A 21,651-nucleotide genomic window follows, 5' to 3' on the forward strand; every position below is an offset into this window, starting at 1 on the left:
CACTAATACATGTAGTGTGAAGAAGTGAGGAATTTGAAGAGGCTGTGAATCATGGGATATGATGGGAGAACAAAACAGCATTTTAAGAGACTCGAGAGAGCTCATCTGCACACATACAGCTTTTTAAAACCTTATTTTGGGATCAAGTCAGTAAACTTAATCAGGTCTTATCAGGATTGACTGGTCCTTATATACATGCAGGTTTGATGAATCACTGGCCACTGAAATTTAACTATATTTAGGTAGAGAGTTATTTAATTTGGCTTCCAAATAAATGCCCAAATAACTGCCTGCAGGCACTTTCTAAAGGAATTTGCTCCCAAATGTTTTCAGACAAGAATAACAATTATTTTCTATATTTTAAGTTGTCATACATAAATTAGGCAGTGTAAAATTCATGAATGTTTAATACAGAACAATTAAAGGACAGCGTTTACTTGCACGAAAATACAATAAAAAAAAACTCAAAAAAGGGATTTCAGATCAAAACAAGACATTAAAAATATGAAAGAATATTGCTACTGCCTCCAAAATAATCTTTATGATGCTCTTCACCGTCTTCATCACCCTCTCGCCTTTTTCAGTACTTTCTGTAAAGAAAGAATTGAAACATCTTGAGTGAGCTCAATTTGACACAACACTGAAATTTCTAACTCCCGTAAAATACTTTTAAATTATCTTTAATACTATAAAGAAGAAGTGCCAGCACACTGAGGGAATAACATTAGAGCTGTTTTATGTAGTTTCAATTACAATGATTAAAAGAAAAACTTATAACTTATAAACTATGATAGCTTTCATTATTTTACAGTAACAGAAACTACCTCGCGTCGATCAATTCTTTAAAAGCCTTTGAAATGCTAACATGTGATTTGAGTGAATGATTGTGTGTGCAGAGAAATAAACTTTTTTTTTTGGTTTATTTTAATATTAAATAATGTGTATTTTCTGCTGTAAGGGCTGATTTATAGATCAGTTATTCAATCAAGACCCCTTCAAAAAGGGAAAAAAAATGTAGTTTGCTCTTTTACATTTAGTGCTTTACAGTTATATACAGTGATGGAAATATTTAAAATAATTAAATCTCTAATTTTAAGGTTGTTTAATTAAACGGAGAGACACAGAACCAAACGATTAATCGGGAATCAACAGATTATCTAATGGTTTACTAAAGAATAGTAAATCTCTAATCACTGGTTGATTAAATGATTGTGTTGTTGACGCAGTGCTGTGGACATAAACCAACCTTGGAGACTGCTCTGACGTGCTGAGCTCTGATCGTCGCGGATTTCTCCTCAAACGCTTTGGCCTTCGCCTCTTCAGCCAGGCTGTTCAGGAACAGCAGTGTCAGCAGTTCGATCTGAGCACACAAGAGCAAAAACCAGCTGTTATGTAGCGTCACTCATCTACCGGTCAGCTGCGGACAAAGCGATCGCCTACCATCGCCTCTGACGCCGGCCTCACGTTTATGTTGCCCTTCGCCTTCGTTTTAATTGTACTTTTCAGTCTGGGCGCTTTGTTCAGCATGTCGATGAAGTTTCTCTGTGAAACAAAAAAGGCACACCCCACGAAAAACGTTTGTTTATGTTTTCTAATCTCCCGCTTGGTTGACTTCCGGTGTAGATTCTTCTTCGTGGTCTTATTAGCCGTTTACCTCTTTACTTGTTTCATCCGCGCCATCTAGAGTTTCATACTCATTACTGCGCAAAGCAGTAAATGCTTTCTCACCTTGTATATTAACATACCAACACATAAATAAATAGATAAATAAAAAAAAGGGGCAGAAGATTTAAGGCAAACATGACAAAATATTAGGGTTGAGACTTTGACTGTTTAGATAGATAAAAGTAAAAGTAACATGTCCATGGTGGAGATCTTATAATTTGATGTAGAGAAGTTTATAAATTCAACAATAATAAAATAACATAATGAAAAATGAAGTTAAAGAATTTTTAAGTAAGTGAAAAGACTGGCATAAAAAAAATATGTACAGTACAGGAAACAGCAGCAAGAAGATATAATACATACATTTGTAAATGTGTGTAGAAAAGTATGTCCTGATAGGTGTGTTCACCTGTCACAAAAAAAATCTGTTTGGTTTGTTTGTTTTTTATATTACAGTTTTTCTGTTTTTCTTTTAATTTTAACTAATTTTCTTTTTTTTACCTCTACAAATGAGGTATCTTCTGTGTAAAAATGCACAAATGTGCATACATTTCCAATAAAGAAGCAAGCTATATATAAGCTATATATACTGTGTGTTTTGCTTGGCGTACCCGTAAGAGTCAGGTCTCAAATATAATACACTTGGCACTGGGGGGTTAAAATATGTTGGGGAAAAAAAGTTACAATAAATATGTTTAGAAAAAGGATTAACATGGTTCACATTTTGTCTGAGGTCAAATGTCATTTATACAACAAGTGCATGTTTGAATATTTTGTGCAGGGATTAGTTTCAAATTCATCAGTGGCACAGAAAATGTCCTGCGTTGCAGACTGGCAGCGATTCTACAGGGTGGGCCATTTATATGGATACACCGTAATAACATGGGAATGGTTGGTAATATTAAAGTCCTGTTTGTGGCACATTAGTATATGTGAGGGGACAAACTCCTCAAGATGGGTGGTGACCATGGTGGCCATTTAGAAGTCGGCCATCTTGGATACAACTTTTGTTTTTTCAATAGGAAGAGGGCCATGTGACACATCAAACTTACTGGCAATGTCACAAGAAAAACAATGGTGTGCTTGGTTTCAACGTAACTTTATTCTTTCATGAGTTATTTACAAGTTTCTCTTTGTTCACAGCCATTGACATGTCGAAGAGGTTAACACGTGAGGAGCGGATCGAAATTGTGTTGATATCTGGTGAACGCAATAACCGGGTCATTGCAGCAGATTTCAATGCAAGACACCCTACGAGACCACCCATCTCCCATGCTACAGTTAGCAAACTGCTTGCTAAGTTTCGTGAAACTGGTTCAGTGTTGGATTTGCCAAAATGTGGACGCAAGAAAACTGTCCTAATGAAGAAACATCAGTGGCTGTCCTAGCTTCATTCAGCAAGAGCTCACAGCGTAGGACTCGCCGCATGTCACTGGAGAGTGGCATTAGTCGAACATCCCTTCGGCGGATATTAGCTACTCACAAATGGCACCCTTACAAACTCCAGCTACTGCAGCATCTCAACGAGGATGACCCAGATCGGCGCACAGAATTTGCAGAATGGGCAAAACAAAAATTGGAACAGGACCCTCAGTTCACGCAGAAGATTTTGTTCAGTGATGAGGCAAACTTTTATGTGAATGGTGAAGTTAACAAACAAAACCACCGCTATTGGTCTGACACTAACCCACATTGGATGGATCCCTCCAAGACTGTTGGAACAACAAAAGCGATGGTTTGGTGTGGTATATGGGGTACAACGATAGTGGGTCCATTCTTCATCAATGGAAACCTCAAGGCCACTGGATATTTGAAACTGCTACATGATGATGTGTTTCCCTCTTTATGCACTGAAGCTGGCACGTTCCCTGAGTTTTTCCAGCAAGACGGTGCACCACCACATTATGGGTGCCAGGTCCGAGCATTCCTAGATGAACAGTTTCCTGGAAAGTGGATTGGTCGTCGTGGGCCAGTTGAATGGCCCCCAAGGTCTCCCGATCTGACCCCCTTAGACTTTTATCTTTGGGGTCATCTGAAGGCAGTTGTCTATGGTGTGAAGATAGGAGATGTGCAGCACCTGAAACTACGGCTACTGGATGCCTGTGCTGGCATTTCTCCAGCAGTGTTGCTATCAGCAGTGTTGGGAAGGTTACTTTTCAAATGTATTCCACTACAGATTACAGAATACATGCCCCAAAATGTATTTTGTAACATATTCCGTTACGTTACTCAATGAGAGTAACGTATTCTGAATACTTTATTACTATTACTGAAGGTCCGCGGCGGACTCTGGCTAATACCTCGGGTTCCGTGTCGGGCTCGTAGCTGAAAAATAGCTTTACTTTGTTGTTTGGGTCAACTTTGCTTGCGAGTGACAGAGAGAGGCGTTGAAAGGCTGCTCCAACGGAACTTATTGTTTCAGAGGAAAACACGAACACAGTGTACAGTCGAGTCTTAATAGCGTACTTACAACTGGGCTCGTCAGGCACTCTTCTTGGCTGCAGTGGTTATTATTATATTTACATGCTTCCAGCTCCCGTTTCTGCTCGATGACAGCTCGTACTTTCCCACTTTTCTCCCTCCTCGCGCTCACAGACACATAACGGGTATGGCAGTCCATTCTCGCTGCAGCACGGACTACACTGCCCATGAGGCTACATTCTTTAGGGCTATGTCTGTAGCATTCTGCCTATTAGCTTAGCACAACAACAACAACAAAAGGCGCTCTCTCACCCAGGAAACAAACAGTCGCAGAGAGCGCGTCACCCTGTAACCATGGTAACCATAACGCTGCCGCCTGCAACAACAGAACATAGCTGTCAAACAAAACCCAAACAGTCCTGACATTGGTCCTGACCCGCGACAATATGAAACAGGAAAATACCGCCGTGTAATCCATTTATTTCAACAAAGTAACTGTATTCTGAATACCACCTTTTTAAACGGTAACTGTAACGGAATACAGTTACTCATATTTTGTATTTTAAATACGTAACGGCGGTACATGTATTCCGTTACTCCCCAACACTGGCTATCAGTGTGTGAAGAGTGGGAGAAGAGGGTTGCATTGACAATCTAACACAATGGGCAGCACATTGAACACATTTTATGAGTGGTCAGAAACTTGTAAATAACTCATGAAAGAATAAAGCACACCATTGAAACCAAGCACACCATTGTTTTTCTTGTGACATTACCAATAAGTTTGATGGGTCACATGGCCCTCTTCCTATTGAAAAAACAAAAGATGGCCGACTTCTAAATGGCCACCATGGTCACCACCCATCTTGAGGAGTTTGCCCCCTCACATATACTAATGTGCCACAAACAGGACTTTAATATCACCAACCATTCCCATTTTATTACGGTGTATCCATATAAATGGCCCACTCTGTATTACATTTTCATGCAGTTGCTACATCCGGTGATTATATTTGCTAAATAATATAGCAAATATAATCAAATAACTCCATTATCTGTGTTAGCAGTTCAGTAGGAAAGCGGTGAAATTATTGCACAGGAATGAGAGATGGACACGCAGGATGACAAAATTACAAACTGTAAATCTAAACCAATCAGCAGCAACGTTAAAATTAAAACCACTGGCATAATAGAAGATCCTTAGGGGTCATGTTTGAGGCACTTTTGTTACCAGGGAGATCCACGGGGGATGGGGGTTGGTGTTGCTTTTGTGGCTTATCTCAGTGCATGGAGAACCTTGAAATGTTTAGGGAATTCACAGCACTGGTGTATCTTTTGTATGCATTAAACATTTTGTTTTTCTCAGCCATTTTGAGCTGCTAACAAGCACAAACACAAAGTTTTCATCATTATTCTGTTGTCAAAGTATAATTTGCCCCATACTTACCCCATACAAAATATGAGTAACTGTATTCTGTTACAGTTACCGTTTAAAAAGGTGATATTCAGAAATAAGGGGATTACGCGGTGGTCTTTTCCTGTTTCATATGTTAAGCTATGCCCTCTCTATTTTTGCTAATTCCACGCCGGTGGAAACCTAAACACGCATTAAGAGGCTCTAATGCCTGTGTCTCAATCTCGCGGTCCATGTCACCCCTACTTGGGGCCCGCTTAATGACTTGAAGAAATATTTTTTAAAATTATTATTCAAAAAATTATTTAATATGAAGGCAATAGGCAGAGTGTTACAGGCATAGCCCTAAATAATGTATCCTCATGGGCAGTGTATTCCATGCTGCAGGGAGAATGGACTGCCATACCCGTTATGTGTCTGTGAGTGTGAAGGAGGGAGAAAAAGGAGAGTCGAAAAGTTCAAGTTGTCACCAACCAGAAATGGGAGCTGGAAGCATGTAAATATAATAATAACCACTGCAGTCAAAAAGCCCAGTTTTAAGTAAGCTATTAAGACTCACTGTGCACTGTGTTTTCCTCCGAAACAATAAGTTCTATCGGAGCAGGCTTCAACACCTCTCTCTGTCTCTCAATAGCAAAGTTGACCCAGACAACAAAGTAAAGCTAGTTTTTGGCTACGAGCCGGACACAGAACCCAATGTATTAGCCAGAGGTCCCTTTACTACTGTTCGGAGCCGCGGAACTGTTTTATATGCGCACAGAATTGTTTTCTGCCCCTTCGGACAGGTGCGTTAACATTTGCCTCTGAACAGGAAGTTACCTGGATGACAACGTATGCAGAAGTTCTCACTGAAGCAGGAAGCACACTCTGCCTTGCACCCTGCAGGCCAATAGGAAGCAACATAACCTGTTTGGTTTTTAAAATTTAATTTTGTTAGTAGCACAGAGAAATCAATTCAGACCACATAAGTGATCTGAACCAGATGAACACTGTAAACCTATTGAGCCCTCAAAGTCCTACAACTGATTGAACACACTGGGCTACATGTTGAACATAGCGGATAGAAACAAAGTACCAATCCTATCAAGCTAGTATCGAGCCAATACTAACACCAGAATTAGTATAAATACATCAATATTTTGATTGATCTGCCCACCCCTAGTTTTAGTTTCATGTTGGGATTTCTCAGACTTCTTGCTTGTATGCACACATGGGATTACTTCAAAGCAAGTATTGTCTGTATAAATACCATGCTTTCTTCTCACATTATCAAGGCTTCAGAATCTTGAGTCCAGAAACCCTTTATGGCAAGCTGGATGAGGACCTAAACACAGGATTCACAGACACAGAAGGATGAACTTAAAGTGGCAGCTTCATTGCGCTGTGCAGATACTCAAAAACTCACGAAGAAATAACCTAAGATAGAAACTAAGAACTTAAACACTGGAACACTAGGAGCCAGGAACTGCAAGCAATGGAAACCAGACTCAAGAAGATACTCACGCAGCACGTGGGGTAACGATATGACAACAGAGAAAAACACAGGGCTCAAATACACCAGAGAATAATGAGGGAATGGAAAACAGGAGGGAAAAAGCTGGGACTAATCTGACATAACAAGATGGGAAGGAAGCAAAAGTGAAAACACTGAACACAGGACATGAGACCGTCAGACAGAAACAGACTAAACTTTTTAAACAATACAATATGTTACAGATTTTACAAATTTAAGAAATAACACTAATATATACAAATAACTCAATTATAAATATCAACAATTAACAGAGGTGAGGTCACGGCGTGTCGCTGAAATGAGTTTGTCCGTGTCAAAAATTAGTTCTTTTGAAAATTTGTACCCATCTGTGTCAGAGTGCCCTGCAAGTTGCGAGCTATGTGTGAGGGCGAACGTGTGCAGGAGCTGTAGAGCAGATCTCTTCTTTCACCATGGCCACTGCCACCTTACCTGCCCGCAGGGATTTGAGCCTGACGTAAAGCTGATGTGGTGCACCCCCCAAAGTTATAGTTTTCCCTTTCTCAGAAGAGTTCAATGCAGGGCTCATGTATATTCCCAGTGTTATACATTTCTCCTCTAGCTCACTGTGAGGTTGGGGAATGGACACACTGGGGTGCATGTGTTCAGAAACAGAGCATGTGGACCCACCGAGGGGACAGAGGACACGCACCCGGCCAGTCCTGCACTTTCCAAGTGTATATGGTAACCCCTGCTCACACTTGTCAGAGATCAGGAAGTGCCCCATCAGAAAGAGACTCAGGAGCAGCCTGTAATGAGTTAAAAGAAGCCTCTACTAAACCATTTGATCTCATCCTTCTTTTGGCTGCCTTTTAGGGGTCACCACAGTGGATCATCTCACCCCCTTTTTTTTTTAGCATCCTCCTCTATCATGAATGTCAGTTCAATTCAATTTTATTTATATAGCGCCAAATCACAACAACAGTCGCCTCAAGGCGCTTGAATGTCCTCCTTCACTACATCATTGAATCTCCCGTGTCTTCCTTTTTTCCCCCCTCCTGCCTTGCAGCTCCATCTTCAGCATCCATTGTTGAATTTATGCACTATTGTCTTCTAATTTAAAAACAAGTAGAAACTCATTCATCTAAAAGAAGCCAGATTTTTCTATACAGTCCAACAGTTATGACTAAAGTGGATGGATATGACTAACTTTATTAAAGTGCTTGTGTACACCTTCATCTGGACATGCTTGTATGTTAGCTATTAATTTCCAAGGTTCATCTGTGGTTCAGTTTATGCCTCACTAAAATACTACTCTTTTGAGGACTAAAATCAACACAAGAGCCTGGGGCAAGTATGGGGCAAATTATACTTTCACATTTGACAGCAGAATAATGATGAAAACTTTGCGTTTGTGCTTGTTGGAAGCTCAAAATGGCTGAGAAACACAAAATGTTTAATGCATACAAAAGATACACCAGTGCTGTGAAGTCCCTAAACACTTCAAGGTTCTCCATGCACTGAGATAAGCCACAAAAGCAACACCAACCGCCGCCCGCCATGGATCTCCCTGACAACAAAAGTGCCTCAAACATGACCCCTAAGGATCTTCTATTATGCCAGTGGTTTTAATTTTAACATTGCTGCTGATTGGTTTAGATTTACAGTTTGTAATTGTGTCATCCTGTGTGTCCATCTCATTCCTGTGCAATAATTTCACCGCTTTCCTACTGAACTGTTAACAGAGATAATGAAGTTCAGAGAATTTGATTATATTTGCTATATTATTTAGCAAATATAACCACCGGATGTAGCAACTGCATGTAAATATTATAGAATCGCTGCCATTCTACAGCTGCAGGACATTTTCTGTGTCACTGATGAATGTGAAACTAATCCCTGCACAAAATATTCAAACATGCACTTATTGTATAAATGACATTTGACCTCAGACGAAATGTGAACCATGTTAAACCTTTTTCTAAACATATTTATTTGTAACTTTTTTTCAACATATTTTAACCCCGTAATGCGAAGTGCATTATATTTGAGACATGACTTTTTTAGGCTTTATTAGTGTGATTTTTTTTTCTTTGCCTGGTAAACCTAAATAAAGACATTTTTAAGACAAATAAAGCTAGATGTAGCAAATATTATGCAAATTTAAAGGCATATATGCAAATTACTTTTTTATTATTTCTTTAAAAATGTGTTTGAGCCGCGTGTTAACACCATAGGGAATGAGTATTCAGTATGACCATGTATATCTTTAACTTGATGAATAAGAATTGATCAAACAATAGTTTTGGTTTTTTTTTAACTCTGGGTTCAGTTTTTTAGAGTTCTGGTAGCATGGTTGCGCCAAGCACAACACACAGTAACTACAATGTCTAATTAAAAGTGGAAATTTTATACCTGAGCTGGACAAATGTTTGTTGTTGTTTTTTTTGTTTTTTTAGTAAATCGCAGTTAATTAAAAAATAAAGTTAGTTCTTTTTTTATGGTGTACAACATACCAAACCATAAATATATACAGGTTTAATGAAGCCCTCTTTTACTGTGAAATACACTCCTTTTTTGCGTAGTTTGTGCAGCCACACCAGATCTACACAACATATGTATCACCGCTGGAAAGTGTTTGCAGCACATCCAGCAGTACTGAAGTTAGCTGGGCAGGGCACAGAGCTCAACTAACGTAGCAACACAGTCATTTCCTGCCACACATAACTTCGTAACCAAATATAAATGCAGCTGTGGAAATATCTCAACCTGGCCTTGAGCTGAGGACGCTTCTCGAGGCATCCCGAGTTCAGGTGAGTGTATTTATAGGCACTGACAGCTAGCAGGCTAGCTACATACACTGCTGGAGCTAGCAGGTTAACTTTAGCTGAATGAATGATTTAACTTATCCGACTGTAAATTGGTTACAGCCACAAAAGCAATGCCAGAGTTTAACATTATGACAAGTAGTTTAATATCTGTTTATACAACTTGCGGCTAGTAAAGGACTGAAAAGCTAACGTTAGCACAACAGTAGCCTAGCTGGGTGGCTACATTAGCTCTGCCAAACAGAGAGGCCTTTGTTGTTCTATTTGCAGACCGATAAAGTCACGAGAAGTATGCTGGCCTGTCTGTTGCTTGTAATTAGGTATTTAGGCTTTCAAAGCTACAGTTATTTGGGAAGTAATGTTCAAAGGGGGATATTTGCCCTGAAAACAGTTTCGTGCTATATGCGAACGAGGGCGTTCCCAGAAGTGTCAGCAGAGCAGCGCATGCTAACTTGGGCTGCATCCCCATGTTTTTGTCAGTAAATCTGTTTAGCTTGTAGCATGCATGTCCCATCAGATGTGCTGTGACTCTCTCCCTGCAGCATGGCAGACTGTGGAGAAGTGGACCTCTCAGCAAACGCCCTGCGACCCTCTAAGCTCATAGAGGAAGTGGGAGATGCTGCCTCCACCAGCTCCAGCACTACCCCGGAGTGTGCCATCTGCCTGCAGAGCTGCGTCCATCCTGTACGCCTCCCGTGCTGCCATGTCTTCTGCTTCCTGTGCGTGAAAGGTGCCTCCTGGCATAGCAAGCGCTGTGCTCTCTGCCGACAGGAAATCCCTGAGGACTTCCTGGAGCGGCCCGTTCTCCTGTCACCTGAAGAATTGAAGGCAGCGGCTTCTGGGTTGAGCCGAAGCAGAGGGGTAGGAGGTGAATCCTGCGGAGACTATGCATGGTACTATGAAGGACGCAACGGTTGGTGGCAGTACGATGAGAGGACAAGCCGAGAGCTAGAGGAGGCCTTCGCCAAGGGCAGAAAGAACACAGAGATGCTGATTGCGGGGTTTCTTTATGTGGCTGATCTGGAAAACATGGTCCAGTACCGCAGAAATGAGCATGGTCGCAGGCGCAAGATAAAGAGGGACATTCTAGATATCCCTAAAAAGGGGGTGGCGGGATTAAGGTTAGACCCTGAACCTGCCTATGTTCCTGCTTTACCTGTCATTGCTCCGGCAGCAACAGAGCGTGTCAGCTCAGCTGATGGATCGGACTCTGCTGGCCAATCGCAGTCTTCCTTTCCTGTTATTGTGCCTTGTCCCCCTGTTAGACCTCAAACACTCCTGGGGCGTCATCATCTCACCAGTCCTCTGTCTCTGGCACCTTCGACCCTGGAGGCATCTTTTTCTCAGCTTCTAATCAGCCAGCCTGAGGGTGAAGAGGTGGAAGGAGATGACGAGCTGCAGACGTATGAATTTGCATCTGGCAACAGTGAGAGTGAGGACGAGAAGGAGTGCGAGAGAGATCGAGCAGAATCAGTGGCACGAAGAAGACATAGGCAGAGACCGCTAAGAGAGAGCCAGCCAACCAGAGTCCCTCCAAGAGGCAGGCCTTCCAGCTCTACACTCAGTCTCCGCTCACGTAGTCCTGATGGGCAGTGCACTATGACAGAAGTGTGACTGGAACATTTGAAAAGTTCTCAAACTCTACTCAGTTCAGCAAAAAAGTTTAAAAACCAGTATGCATCTTCAAAAGATCCCATGGAAGGAGCAATACCTTTTGAATGTGTTGTTACCTGTGTCACTGGGTGGCTATTAACGTGTTGATTGATGTGCCAAACATCATCCTGAAATTATTGTTGGAATAATTAAATTTCTCCCTCCACTTTAATGTAAACTTCATTCTGTCGGTGGCCCTGTGTCTGTTGAGCTGTGTTCAGACCAAACTCATGAGAATGTAGAGAGAAGTAAAAGCGAGAAGAAGGATTACAGGCAGTAGCTGGAATCAGGTCCTGCAGTTTTGAGAGAGTTTGGAGAATCCAGTTTGAATCTTAGCAAAATTTCCACTGAAGTTGTAATGCAAGTAATTCAGCTTGCAGACATGCATACTTTCCCCAGTTCATGTCACCTGAAGCAAACTAGCATTTTTACATAGATGTTATATGAAATTGCTACTTGTGGGATAATGTAATAGCTAACGTCATCATATCACCTCTGATATGGGTTAATCTCTCATGTTACCTTTGTTGTACTCCTCTCTCATATGAGCAGAAACAACTAAAACCTTAGAAAGGAATAACATTTTTTTAAGGTCGTTGTTATAGTTGTAAACAGTTTTCAGTCTGCAGTTCATGGCTCAGTGGTGGTTATGCAACAACAGGCTTGTTCCTAAAACAAAAGTGAGGTGCTTTGGAAAGTTATCCAGTCTATAAACCACCACAAGCTCACTGCCTTATCATAAGATGTGACAGCGTAATACAGCCTCTTTGAAATTCAACGATTCTCTATTTACCAATTTTATGAGCTCATTGTTAATGTGGCTGATTTATGTGTATCTAAATCTTTTCTCCATTTTTAGTTATGGTTTAAAAAAATCAAGCCTAAATGTAGCACAAGTTACAGAGGATTGAAACTGCTTACTTGCTGTGATGATTAGGGTTTTTTTTTTTAAAGCTTAATCGGGATCTAATTATTAGCTATTTAAATTTCAGTTTGTGTGTGTGTGTGTGTGTGTGTGTGTGTGTGAGTGTGAGTGAGGAGGGAGGCCATGTGTCCCCCTGGTTTAGTGTGATAGTCTTATTTAATAGTGATGTGTTTTTTCTTTTGTTGTGAGCACTGTTGGGTGTTGAAAAGCTATTGGCAGAACCACTGGAAAGTGTTGGGTTATATATGTAGAGAGACACATTTGGATTTCTATTTCTTGTCACAGGGCTACTATCAAAGCTTTGGCATTGACGTGTACTTGAATGAGCTCACACTGTCCTCACAAGCTCTGTCACCCTCACGACGCCTTCCCTCCCCCTTGGGCTGTTCTTATTTCAGCTTTTAAGGTTTTGCTGTACCTGTCTTACTGAAGTCTGAATGTTTCCCTTGTGTTTTTGTCAAGTTATTAAAATTGTTTATCTGTGATTTAAAGTCACATGATGGGGGTGTTCATTTTCTTTTATAATGGATGAATATGTAATTCAGTGCATTAGAGGATTGTGGGATGACTGGAAGCTCTGATCCATGGACTTGTTTGCAAGGAGTGTCCTGGATTTAATCTGTTTCAAGTGCTTCAAGAGTCCACAAGATGGAAGTGTTGCTCAGATTTCTGAAACCTTTAAGCAGCTCCATACAGACTGGGTGGTTGAAACCTTGCCCATGACGCAACTAAGAGTATTTTTGTGCCTATTGTGAATAATAACATTTTTAACATTGGAATTACTAACTCAAGCATACATTGTACTGGAAAGTGGCTGAATTCAGCTGCAGTTTTTGTCAAAGTGAATACTTGAGTTTTTATTTAACATTTATTTGTTCTTAAATGCTTAAGAATCTTAAGTGGACAGAAATGTTCAGTTTGTGTGTTTAAAATCATTACTGCCTTTTCTATAATCCATGAGCAACACGGGAATTTATTTGTATAAATTCTGGGTTCCCTGCACATTTTTCAGTAAAATGGAACTGATCCAATAAAAAACATCAACTTATTCACAGCCTTTAAAAGGTACAAACAGACTAACAATTAACACCACTGCACTCCCACTGTATCTCCATCAAAGTATTGCTCACACTTGGTTTGAAGCATTAGTCTGTATGCATCACTAAAGGCTGTGACTTAAACACTGGGCTCCAGACCATTCTGTCCTTTGGATTTATTTATATGATGCTCTGAAACCCCACCAAAGCCGCTGAGCTGCAGCATTTGCCAAGTGAAGAAAACCGCAGGCTTGATGTGTGCAGTTGGACTGTGACTTGAATTAGAAACATGGCTCTGTGGGCCAGACTTTGTCCTGTGTCTTTTCAGAGCTTTCACAAAGCTGTGTGCACTTTTTATTCAGTTGCGATGGTGGCCAGATGTCGTGTTTCTGTTCCTGGGTAAAATAATTTTCATCTGCAGCCTGGAAAATAAGTGAATGCAATTTTTTTTGTTTTTGAAAAAAAAGCACATCTTCATTTTTTCAGCAGTTTTAGAAAGCGTTCAGACACAATTTTGTATATCGAGTTGTAAATGGGTAAAAACTTCACACTCAGTTTGTAGTTTTTAGTCATGTTAACAGTTAAACAAAACAAACTTCTAACCATGATAAGTGACTATGTAAGGTGTGTTTTGTTTCAGGAGGTGAGCAAGAACTAGCTGTCACTCTAAAAGGGCTTCAGGAGTCCTCTGCAGAGACAGGAAAACCTGCTCATAGATAACCACCATCATACAGGCCTTTATGGCAAATAAGCCAGATAGAGGATACCCTGATTGGAATACAAATGACTTGCCATTCATATGTGTTGGCAGGCTCCATCCTGTTTCTGGCAATACTTAGCACTAAAGAAATACAAGAAAAATATGGAATCACCACATTTAGAGAATGTTCATTTAGCTGTTTGACTTTATGAAATAAACAAAGCCAATATGACGAAAACATTTTTGTATTCAAATGCTGGACATTCTGACTTCATGAAAACTCAGCGTTTTGACAGAACTGTAAGAAATGTGATCAAATGAAAACCAGAAAACAGAATGAAGATAAAGCATGGCCTGTGAATGTTCAAAAGTTAATCATAAATTCGTATTGGCTGAAGATTTTAATCTGATAAAAACAAAAACATCCATTCTGGCTGCAAGTTTATCCATCAACTGCTCTTTGAGAAAGTTGGACTCAGTTTGATTGAGAAAATTGCTTTTATCATTAAAGTCCATACGTCAACCAGGGGTGTCAGGCTTTGATGTTTTTCTGTTTTTGTTCATAATGGTTTAACTTTGGATCTGGACAGAAATATTCCATTAATTAAAATAATTATATATAATAGTTGTTCACAGATCATCTACCTCCATCTCACCCCATTCCTAGCTTCCTATTCTGTCACTCTGACCTTCTGCAAGTCCTCCTTCACTGCATCCATGAATCTTTTCATCATCGTTTGCCCAGTATATCCACTGTCCAAACCATCTCAGGATGCCTCTCTAACATTCCTACAAACCGCTCAACCTGAGCTAAAGTACTCATTTTTAATCTCGCAATCTTGACTGAACATCCTCCAAGTGTGGTGACTGCAAATTGTTGCCAGGAGTTGCATCACCAAGCATCTTCAAGCTGTGCAGTTCAGCAAAATGCGCAGGGATCCAGCTAAAGAGTTTCTGAAAGTGCAGTTATCAATATAGCAGTGAGCCTCACTACAACACTACAGTTGAGTGCATATCAAGAAAGTGTGCCTGAATCCTGTGGTGCCAAGAGATGTACCCCCCAAAATTAAAGCTTTAAATACTGCGTAACATTGACAGATGGATGGTAGACTGGGCCTTACCACCTTCTGAGGTCAGTATATTTCCTTTTCTTTTCCCTTTTATGTGTATTGCAAAAAATAGTATTCATCAAAGTATCACGTGTTGCTGAGAAGGTAGTTTATGGTGAGTTTTATGATTTTCTTGTTCTCTAAAAATAGCTTCCAGCTGTAGCTGACAACCAAACCAATACAGTAAATCAGTTTTCGACATAACTGAAACACAACGCCTGCTTGGAACCGAGAGGCTCCGCAAGCTCAGGAGTATATCTATGGGTGCTTGTCACCACAGCCAGTTGCATTCACATTACATGCAATTTGATCTATTGTTTCTATGAAAATATTGATTCCAGTAGCTTTAAATTTTTTGGAGACCTATACCTGAACACAGCTGATACTTGTCTTGTGTGTGTTCCATTCATTTACACATGAAGGCTAAACTGTGTCAAGCACTTAAAAAAACTTGCATTACCTCACCACTGTAGCAGTGTATTCTTTTCTGACTGATATATTTTTGTACACGTTGTTGTGCAACAGTCAAAACATCATAAATATAATCACTGAACAACTGATGTGATGCACATGAATAATAACGTATATCTTACATCTTACATTGCAAACAGAGACTGTGTTTAGATTGAACATATATTGAGGAACATCTGCTGGGGCGGAAGATGAGATGTGGCAATAGCGTGAAAATAGCATGAAGGACAAATGAAGAAGAGCAGACATGATGTTGACGAAGAAACAAAGATGTCTTTCTGAATTCATTTTTTTTAAAAACCTGACTGTGAGTCTCATTGCATCCATGATGAGAGGTCATGGCTACTTCTGGTCTGGGCATGCACTATATGATATGGCCATTGCTGAGTGCAGGCAGACAGACAGGAGACAAGCCTGCTATATGTTTTCAGACACGTAGCTGCCCTCTAACGATCTCATGTGAACCTCATATGCTGGTCAAATGCCTTCTGTAGCCTAACTTTTCACACTACATAAAATACATACCCTGTCTCCAATACATCCACAAATAGTCTTGTCATACTCACATCTCTCGCCACCCTGAGGCCCAAAGTGGAGCATTGTTGTTGTGGGGATTATTTCTAACCTTATTTTGTTGAACATGGTGGATTGGTTGAGTCCATTAAATACAGGCTCAGGTTTTCTTATACAAATTCTATTGCATATTAAAATGTTTATTTTGTAAGAGAATAAAAAATGTTAGTACACTGTTTAGACTGTTACAAGAACCATTAGTATGTGGCCTCTGTCTTGCAGCTGTGCATGATGTGTCTATGCATATATGCACAGTAGGTCATCAGTATTTCTAACCATAATGCAGAGATTCACAGACAAGGTACCTCACTCATGCAGGAGCCAAGAATGACTTCACTTCTACTGTAACGCTCATCGACCTAACACCATTAGCCTATCAAGTAACATGCCTCACTAAGCCCAGTGCTACTGAACCATTTATAACAGTGACGTATCACATTATTACTATGAAGATCGTAAAGTTTATATTATGAGTCTTCTCCATTTCTAAAAACAGTTTAATGTGATTGCACGCTGTATTTTCCGTTTGGTGTCTATGTGCTACCAAATGAAGGCTAAAGGGAGAACTAGACAGGTTAGTACTGAGCTGACAGTTTAAGGTACTGATATTAGCTTTTGCACAGGAAGAAATGTTCTTCAGAGATCTAGCTGCTCTCTAGTTTATACAGTGGGGGAAATAATTATTTGATCATCCAATGAATTTGTAAGTTTGCCCTCTTCTAAATAAATTAAATGAAAAATGAAAGTTTCATTTCAATGGAGAGAAACACAATATCAACCAAAAATCCACAAAGTAACATAAAAGTTAAATAAATTCATCTCCCGTGCAAGATTGTTCCTTCTGGAGTGAGAATGATCATGAGAAAGGTGGTAGAACACTCTAAAACTCCCCTGTAGCTTGTTAATGATCTAATGACATTTGGGATCGCAGTGACCAAGAATACCATTAATAATACACTAGACTGCAATAGACTGAATCTGACAGTGGCTGCAAGGTCACTCTGCTTGTAGGTGAACAAATAAATGATTCAGACAGAGCTTGGAAGAAAGTGCTGTGGTCAGATGAAATCAAAATTGGGCTCTTTGGTTTTAGAAATGCTAAGTATGACCCAAAGAACACCATCCCCACAGTCGAGCATAGAGGTGGAAACATGCTTTGGTGTCGTTTTCCACTAATGGTACAGAACGATTTTACCAAAATCAGGGGCCAATGGATGGAGCCATGTAACATAAAATCTTGGTTGAGAATCTTTCTTCAGGGGAAAAAGTCCATGACAACATTGTACCAATGCATTACTGCAGTCAACAGCAGCAGCCAGGTGCATGTACCTGCAAAACAGGTGATATTCCTTGGTGATGTGTATGTCCAGGAACATTTATCTGACGCGAACATGGGCACATGAATGGGCCACAGGCCAGTCCTGCGGCCATGTTGCCGCTCCCAGCTGACCTCCAAATTAAAATTGGTCATTCGTCACACGATAAATGGACCACTATAGTCACCTCTGCCAAGCAACACCAGCTAATCCCACGAGAGCGCCCCGCTCTTGTTTTGAAAGACGACCCTCGTGGGTCGTCTTTCAAAGGGGAGATATTTGGGCCCCATTCTATTTTAATGAAATTGGAATTTTCAAGAACACTTTAGGCTCCCCCCTGGCTGTCCTTAATGGTCCAACCTCTTGTACTGCTGCACTCATCATCTGGCATTTGAGACGGCTGGTTCAATGGACAGATGCAGGCACACTGACAGTTTGGACAGGTGGACGAAGATAGAGCAGAACAAACTGTGACACCAGCTCCAGTCTAACGGGACATTTTGTGCCATATGGTTAAAAGGAGCACAAAATGGAAGCGTAGAGCAGTGGAATTTGAAATTACACCTCTGGCCTAACAGAGTTGACCCTCAAATTCATAATTTAGGCTGTCAACACTCCTGGGAGATGTACAGCAGCTTTGAAATCCATTTTTTGCGTGTTACCGATACAGGGATTCGAGAGGAGCAGGCTCAGCAGCTGCTGAAAATGTGTGAATTCTTATCACCCAATATCTTTGAGAGACAAGAAGATAACTTTATTTACACATGTGTGACAGAAAATTTCAGGTTCGCATAGATCTCTGAAAGAGCATTCAGCAAAAGGTCTGGAAAGATTGAACAAAACAGGTGTCAGTCGAACACTGCTTGTTTCTGCAGCTGTGCGCTCACGTGTGCAGTGGCAGGTGGATGCCAATGAGAGGACAGAGACATGCTTGTTGTTTGAGACATGCAAACATTTCTTGTCTGTTAAATTTTAACACGAGAAATCCAGCTATATAATGCAATGAGAGAGCTTGTGAAAACGGCTGTAAAACGGCTCAGTTTCAGCTGATCTGTCCTCCTTTACACTTATTTTGGCCCTGCTGCTCTCCTGTTCACAATTTTGTGAGATGAACTCACAAATTAATGACTGTCAACTATTTTGAGTCTGTTGCAGGAGCAACTGACACATGCTGGGGATTTCATTGAAGACTCCCCAAGCCCAGCTTTAGAGAGGCGGGACAGGGGTGGAGAGCAGAGGACAGAGGACAGGTGGATGTGGCTAAGAAGTGACAGGAAGGAATGTGAGATTCTCACATTCTTCAGACATCTAAGAAAACATTATGTCATCAACCAGGGACTCAGTGAGATATATTTAACACTTGTAATAGGCATTTTTCCACAGCGGAAATCCTGGCATGCGTTCTGTGGAAAGGTAACATTAAAAACGACCACATTCCTCTTATGTGACCCAGTTTCTTGGTCTTCTTGTTGTGGGTGCTGAAAAATTACTGGAAAAAAAGAACTAAAACCGGCACATGTGCACATAGAACATCATCAGTCCTCCTAGAGGGATGGAAGACCATTTCTTCTAGATAATCCCTGTTTTAGATGAGCTCTGGCATTAAAAGTCATCACATGTACAGCAAAATAGTTGTGTGTGCAAATTATGCGTATCATAGATCATTTTAACCATATTCTGATTGGATAAACAGAGGTGTTTTAACAATATTGATGCCTCAGTTCCATCAGGAAGACATCTGTAATTTTATTAATTACACCTTCGCCATCAACTGGTAGAGGGAGATGGCTGCCCCTCCCTGAGTCTGGTTCTGCCGGAGGTTTCTTCCTGTTAAAAGGGAGTTCTTTGTTCCCACTGTCACCAAGCATTTACTCATATGGGGGTCATCTGATTGTTGGCGTTTTCTCTCTATTGTATGGTCTTCACCTTGCAGTAAAGAGCATCCTGACATGACCATGGCTGACTGTGATATGCTGTAAAAACGATGCCTAAGAGTGATGCTTCTAGCAAGCAGGATTTATTTTTGAATAAAGCTAATATTAACTATAAAACAGACTATAAGTTGCTCCTATAAAATAAAGGCTCAGTTTTCCAGACATTGATTTAGACCAGTTGTAGATTGGTCTGTAAAACTTTTTTTTTTCTTTTACCTTTTCTTTTTAGTCCAAGATTACGCTCAGTCCAAGTCTGGAAAAATGTCTGAAAGACTGATACACGTGTTTTCTCTTAACAGAGGTGAGGATAGATGTAAATGTTTGCAATCACTGCCACAGGTTCGATTCTCTAAGGGGGTACAAGTGCTGCCTTGTCTGGGCTGCTCCCAGGATCTCAACACACACGCATACACACAATAGCAAATCATTGAAAAGGGCAGTTCAGCACTGTACATGTGTCATGAATGAATGTGTTTGGGCAGGACTGCACTTTTATAGCATATAATAAAAGTTGCATAACTCGTAAAGTAGTTGCGTAAAGTAGAGACTGTCCGAGGTGTGATGATGTAAAACTAAAAGTATCTTTTAGTGGGCGTTACCCCCTTGGGTGTGTTAACTTGGTTGCTGACGTCAAGTAAGCCAAGGCGACACTTCAGCTGTCTGCTCCTGTGTTCTCTTCCTTTCTCCCCACTGTCATGTGTCTGCTTCTGCTCACATGAATAGCCTTTCCAGTGGAGAGCATGTTGTGCCAGGCTCTGCCATGCTGTGTCAGTCTGATAGCAGTGTCTTTCATTCAAGGAGGCAGGGATAAAAGGGGAGCAGGCTGGACTAGGAGGGTGAAGAAGGAGAAGACGTACATGGCAAAGAACACTGCTTTTTCACACTTTCTACTGCGGATTTCCTGTTTAAAAGCTTGCTTATGCAGGTGGGAGGTCGAGTTAGTAGGGGGCCTGATGAGGGTAGCGGAGATGGCCAGCTGTCATGCAGCATGTGGAGGTGCCAACCTGTAAGACGGGCTGTCATTTACTCACACAAAGAACCTGGAAGCAGAGGCGGGAAGACCAATGAGCAATGCTGTAACAGGGATACAGGAAGAGAGATGTAATTTTGATACCAGACAGAGGAATGATAAGGGGAACTATTATGATGTGCCTAAAAAAGCAAAACACACACAGACACACATAAATGAACCCAAAGAAAATGAGTGAGGGGCAAAATTATGTCTCAGATGAGCAGTTAAAACCCCGAATCTAAAGGCATTTCTACCTGAGGAGGCAGAAAAGGAGATGAATAAGATAAAAGATAAAGAGCTAAGGAGACAGAGAGAGGAGCCAAAACTCCCTTCCTGCTCTTTATTTATACTCCTAAAGACAGCAGGATAAGATTTCTGGCACCAAAACACACGTCACGCTTGCTATTTCTGTCTGAGGTGCCACATAGCACTGAGAGGTTGGGTGACAGGCATGAAGTGAATCACAGGCCCAAGAGTCTTCCACGCACCCATGCAGCTTTTTAAATGACATTTCACACTTCAAATACCCTGTATAATGGGGCAAAAGGCGTAGCAGGGCACGAACATATGTGCATACGTCTAAAAATTATATTGGTTGGTGCAGAAACTGTGTGATATGAATGCTTTTTTTATGTAATGCAAATGTTCTTTCAGCGCCAGTGTGTAAACTTGTGAGTGTGTCAATGTGTTTCCTTCCTCTGCCCCAAAGCAGGTGTCAGGTACCCCAGAGGTTGTTGATGGGAGAATGATGAGGTGAGAAACACAAAGCATGCAACGTCATCTCTGCCTGTGCCGCACACTGAATATCCCGATAACGGCAAGTAATGTAACTGCCCTTGAACGGACGCTGCACGGTGTTTATGTGCTTAACAGCATCATAATTTCACGTTTTTTTTGTTGTTGTTTTTTTTAAGAACATGATTAAACCCAACAAATCAAAACTGTGTCATATGCCAATCTGGAAGCTGTAAAATGTAATCACATAGCTTGTTTCAACTAGCTTATGTCACGTTGAAGATGGCGGGCAATTAGCTCATTTGCAAAGCCGCCTAGCTCTGGACGAGCTGCCATCTCACTGGCATGCTGAGATTGGATATCAGCAGGCATCAGCGGGCAACGTCC

The 21,651-nt window shown here is 40.9% G+C and overlaps 2 protein-coding genes across 2 annotated transcripts; one reads left to right on the plus strand and one right to left on the minus strand.

Moving 5' to 3' along the window:
• Nucleotides 1-395: 395 nt before the first annotated feature.
• On the minus strand, nucleotides 396-1,617 carry LOC134643604 (centromere protein W-like). The gene is made up of 3 exons (XM_063496066.1): nucleotides 1,441-1,617; nucleotides 1,247-1,360; nucleotides 396-590 (listed from the first exon to the last, which is right to left on the minus strand). The coding sequence occupies exons 1-3, from the start codon at nucleotides 1,525-1,527 to the stop codon at nucleotides 564-566; spliced, it is 228 nt and encodes a 75-aa protein (XP_063352136.1). The 5' UTR covers nucleotides 1,528-1,617; the 3' UTR covers nucleotides 396-563.
• Nucleotides 1,618-9,589: 7,972 nt separating this feature from the next.
• Nucleotides 9,590-12,872, plus strand: LOC134643721 (E3 ubiquitin-protein ligase rnf146-like). Its single transcript, XM_063496254.1, has 2 exons — nucleotides 9,590-9,784; nucleotides 10,342-12,872. The coding sequence occupies exon 2, from the start codon at nucleotides 10,343-10,345 to the stop codon at nucleotides 11,411-11,413; it is 1,071 nt and encodes a 356-aa protein (XP_063352324.1). The 5' UTR covers nucleotides 9,590-9,784; nucleotide 10,342; the 3' UTR covers nucleotides 11,414-12,872.
• Nucleotides 12,873-21,651: the final 8,779 nt, after the last annotated feature.

This window comes from Pelmatolapia mariae, linkage group LG15, assembly GCF_036321145.2.
Source record: "Pelmatolapia mariae isolate MD_Pm_ZW linkage group LG15, Pm_UMD_F_2, whole genome shotgun sequence".
Classification (NCBI taxonomy): Eukaryota; Metazoa; Chordata; class Actinopteri; order Cichliformes; family Cichlidae; genus Pelmatolapia; species Pelmatolapia mariae.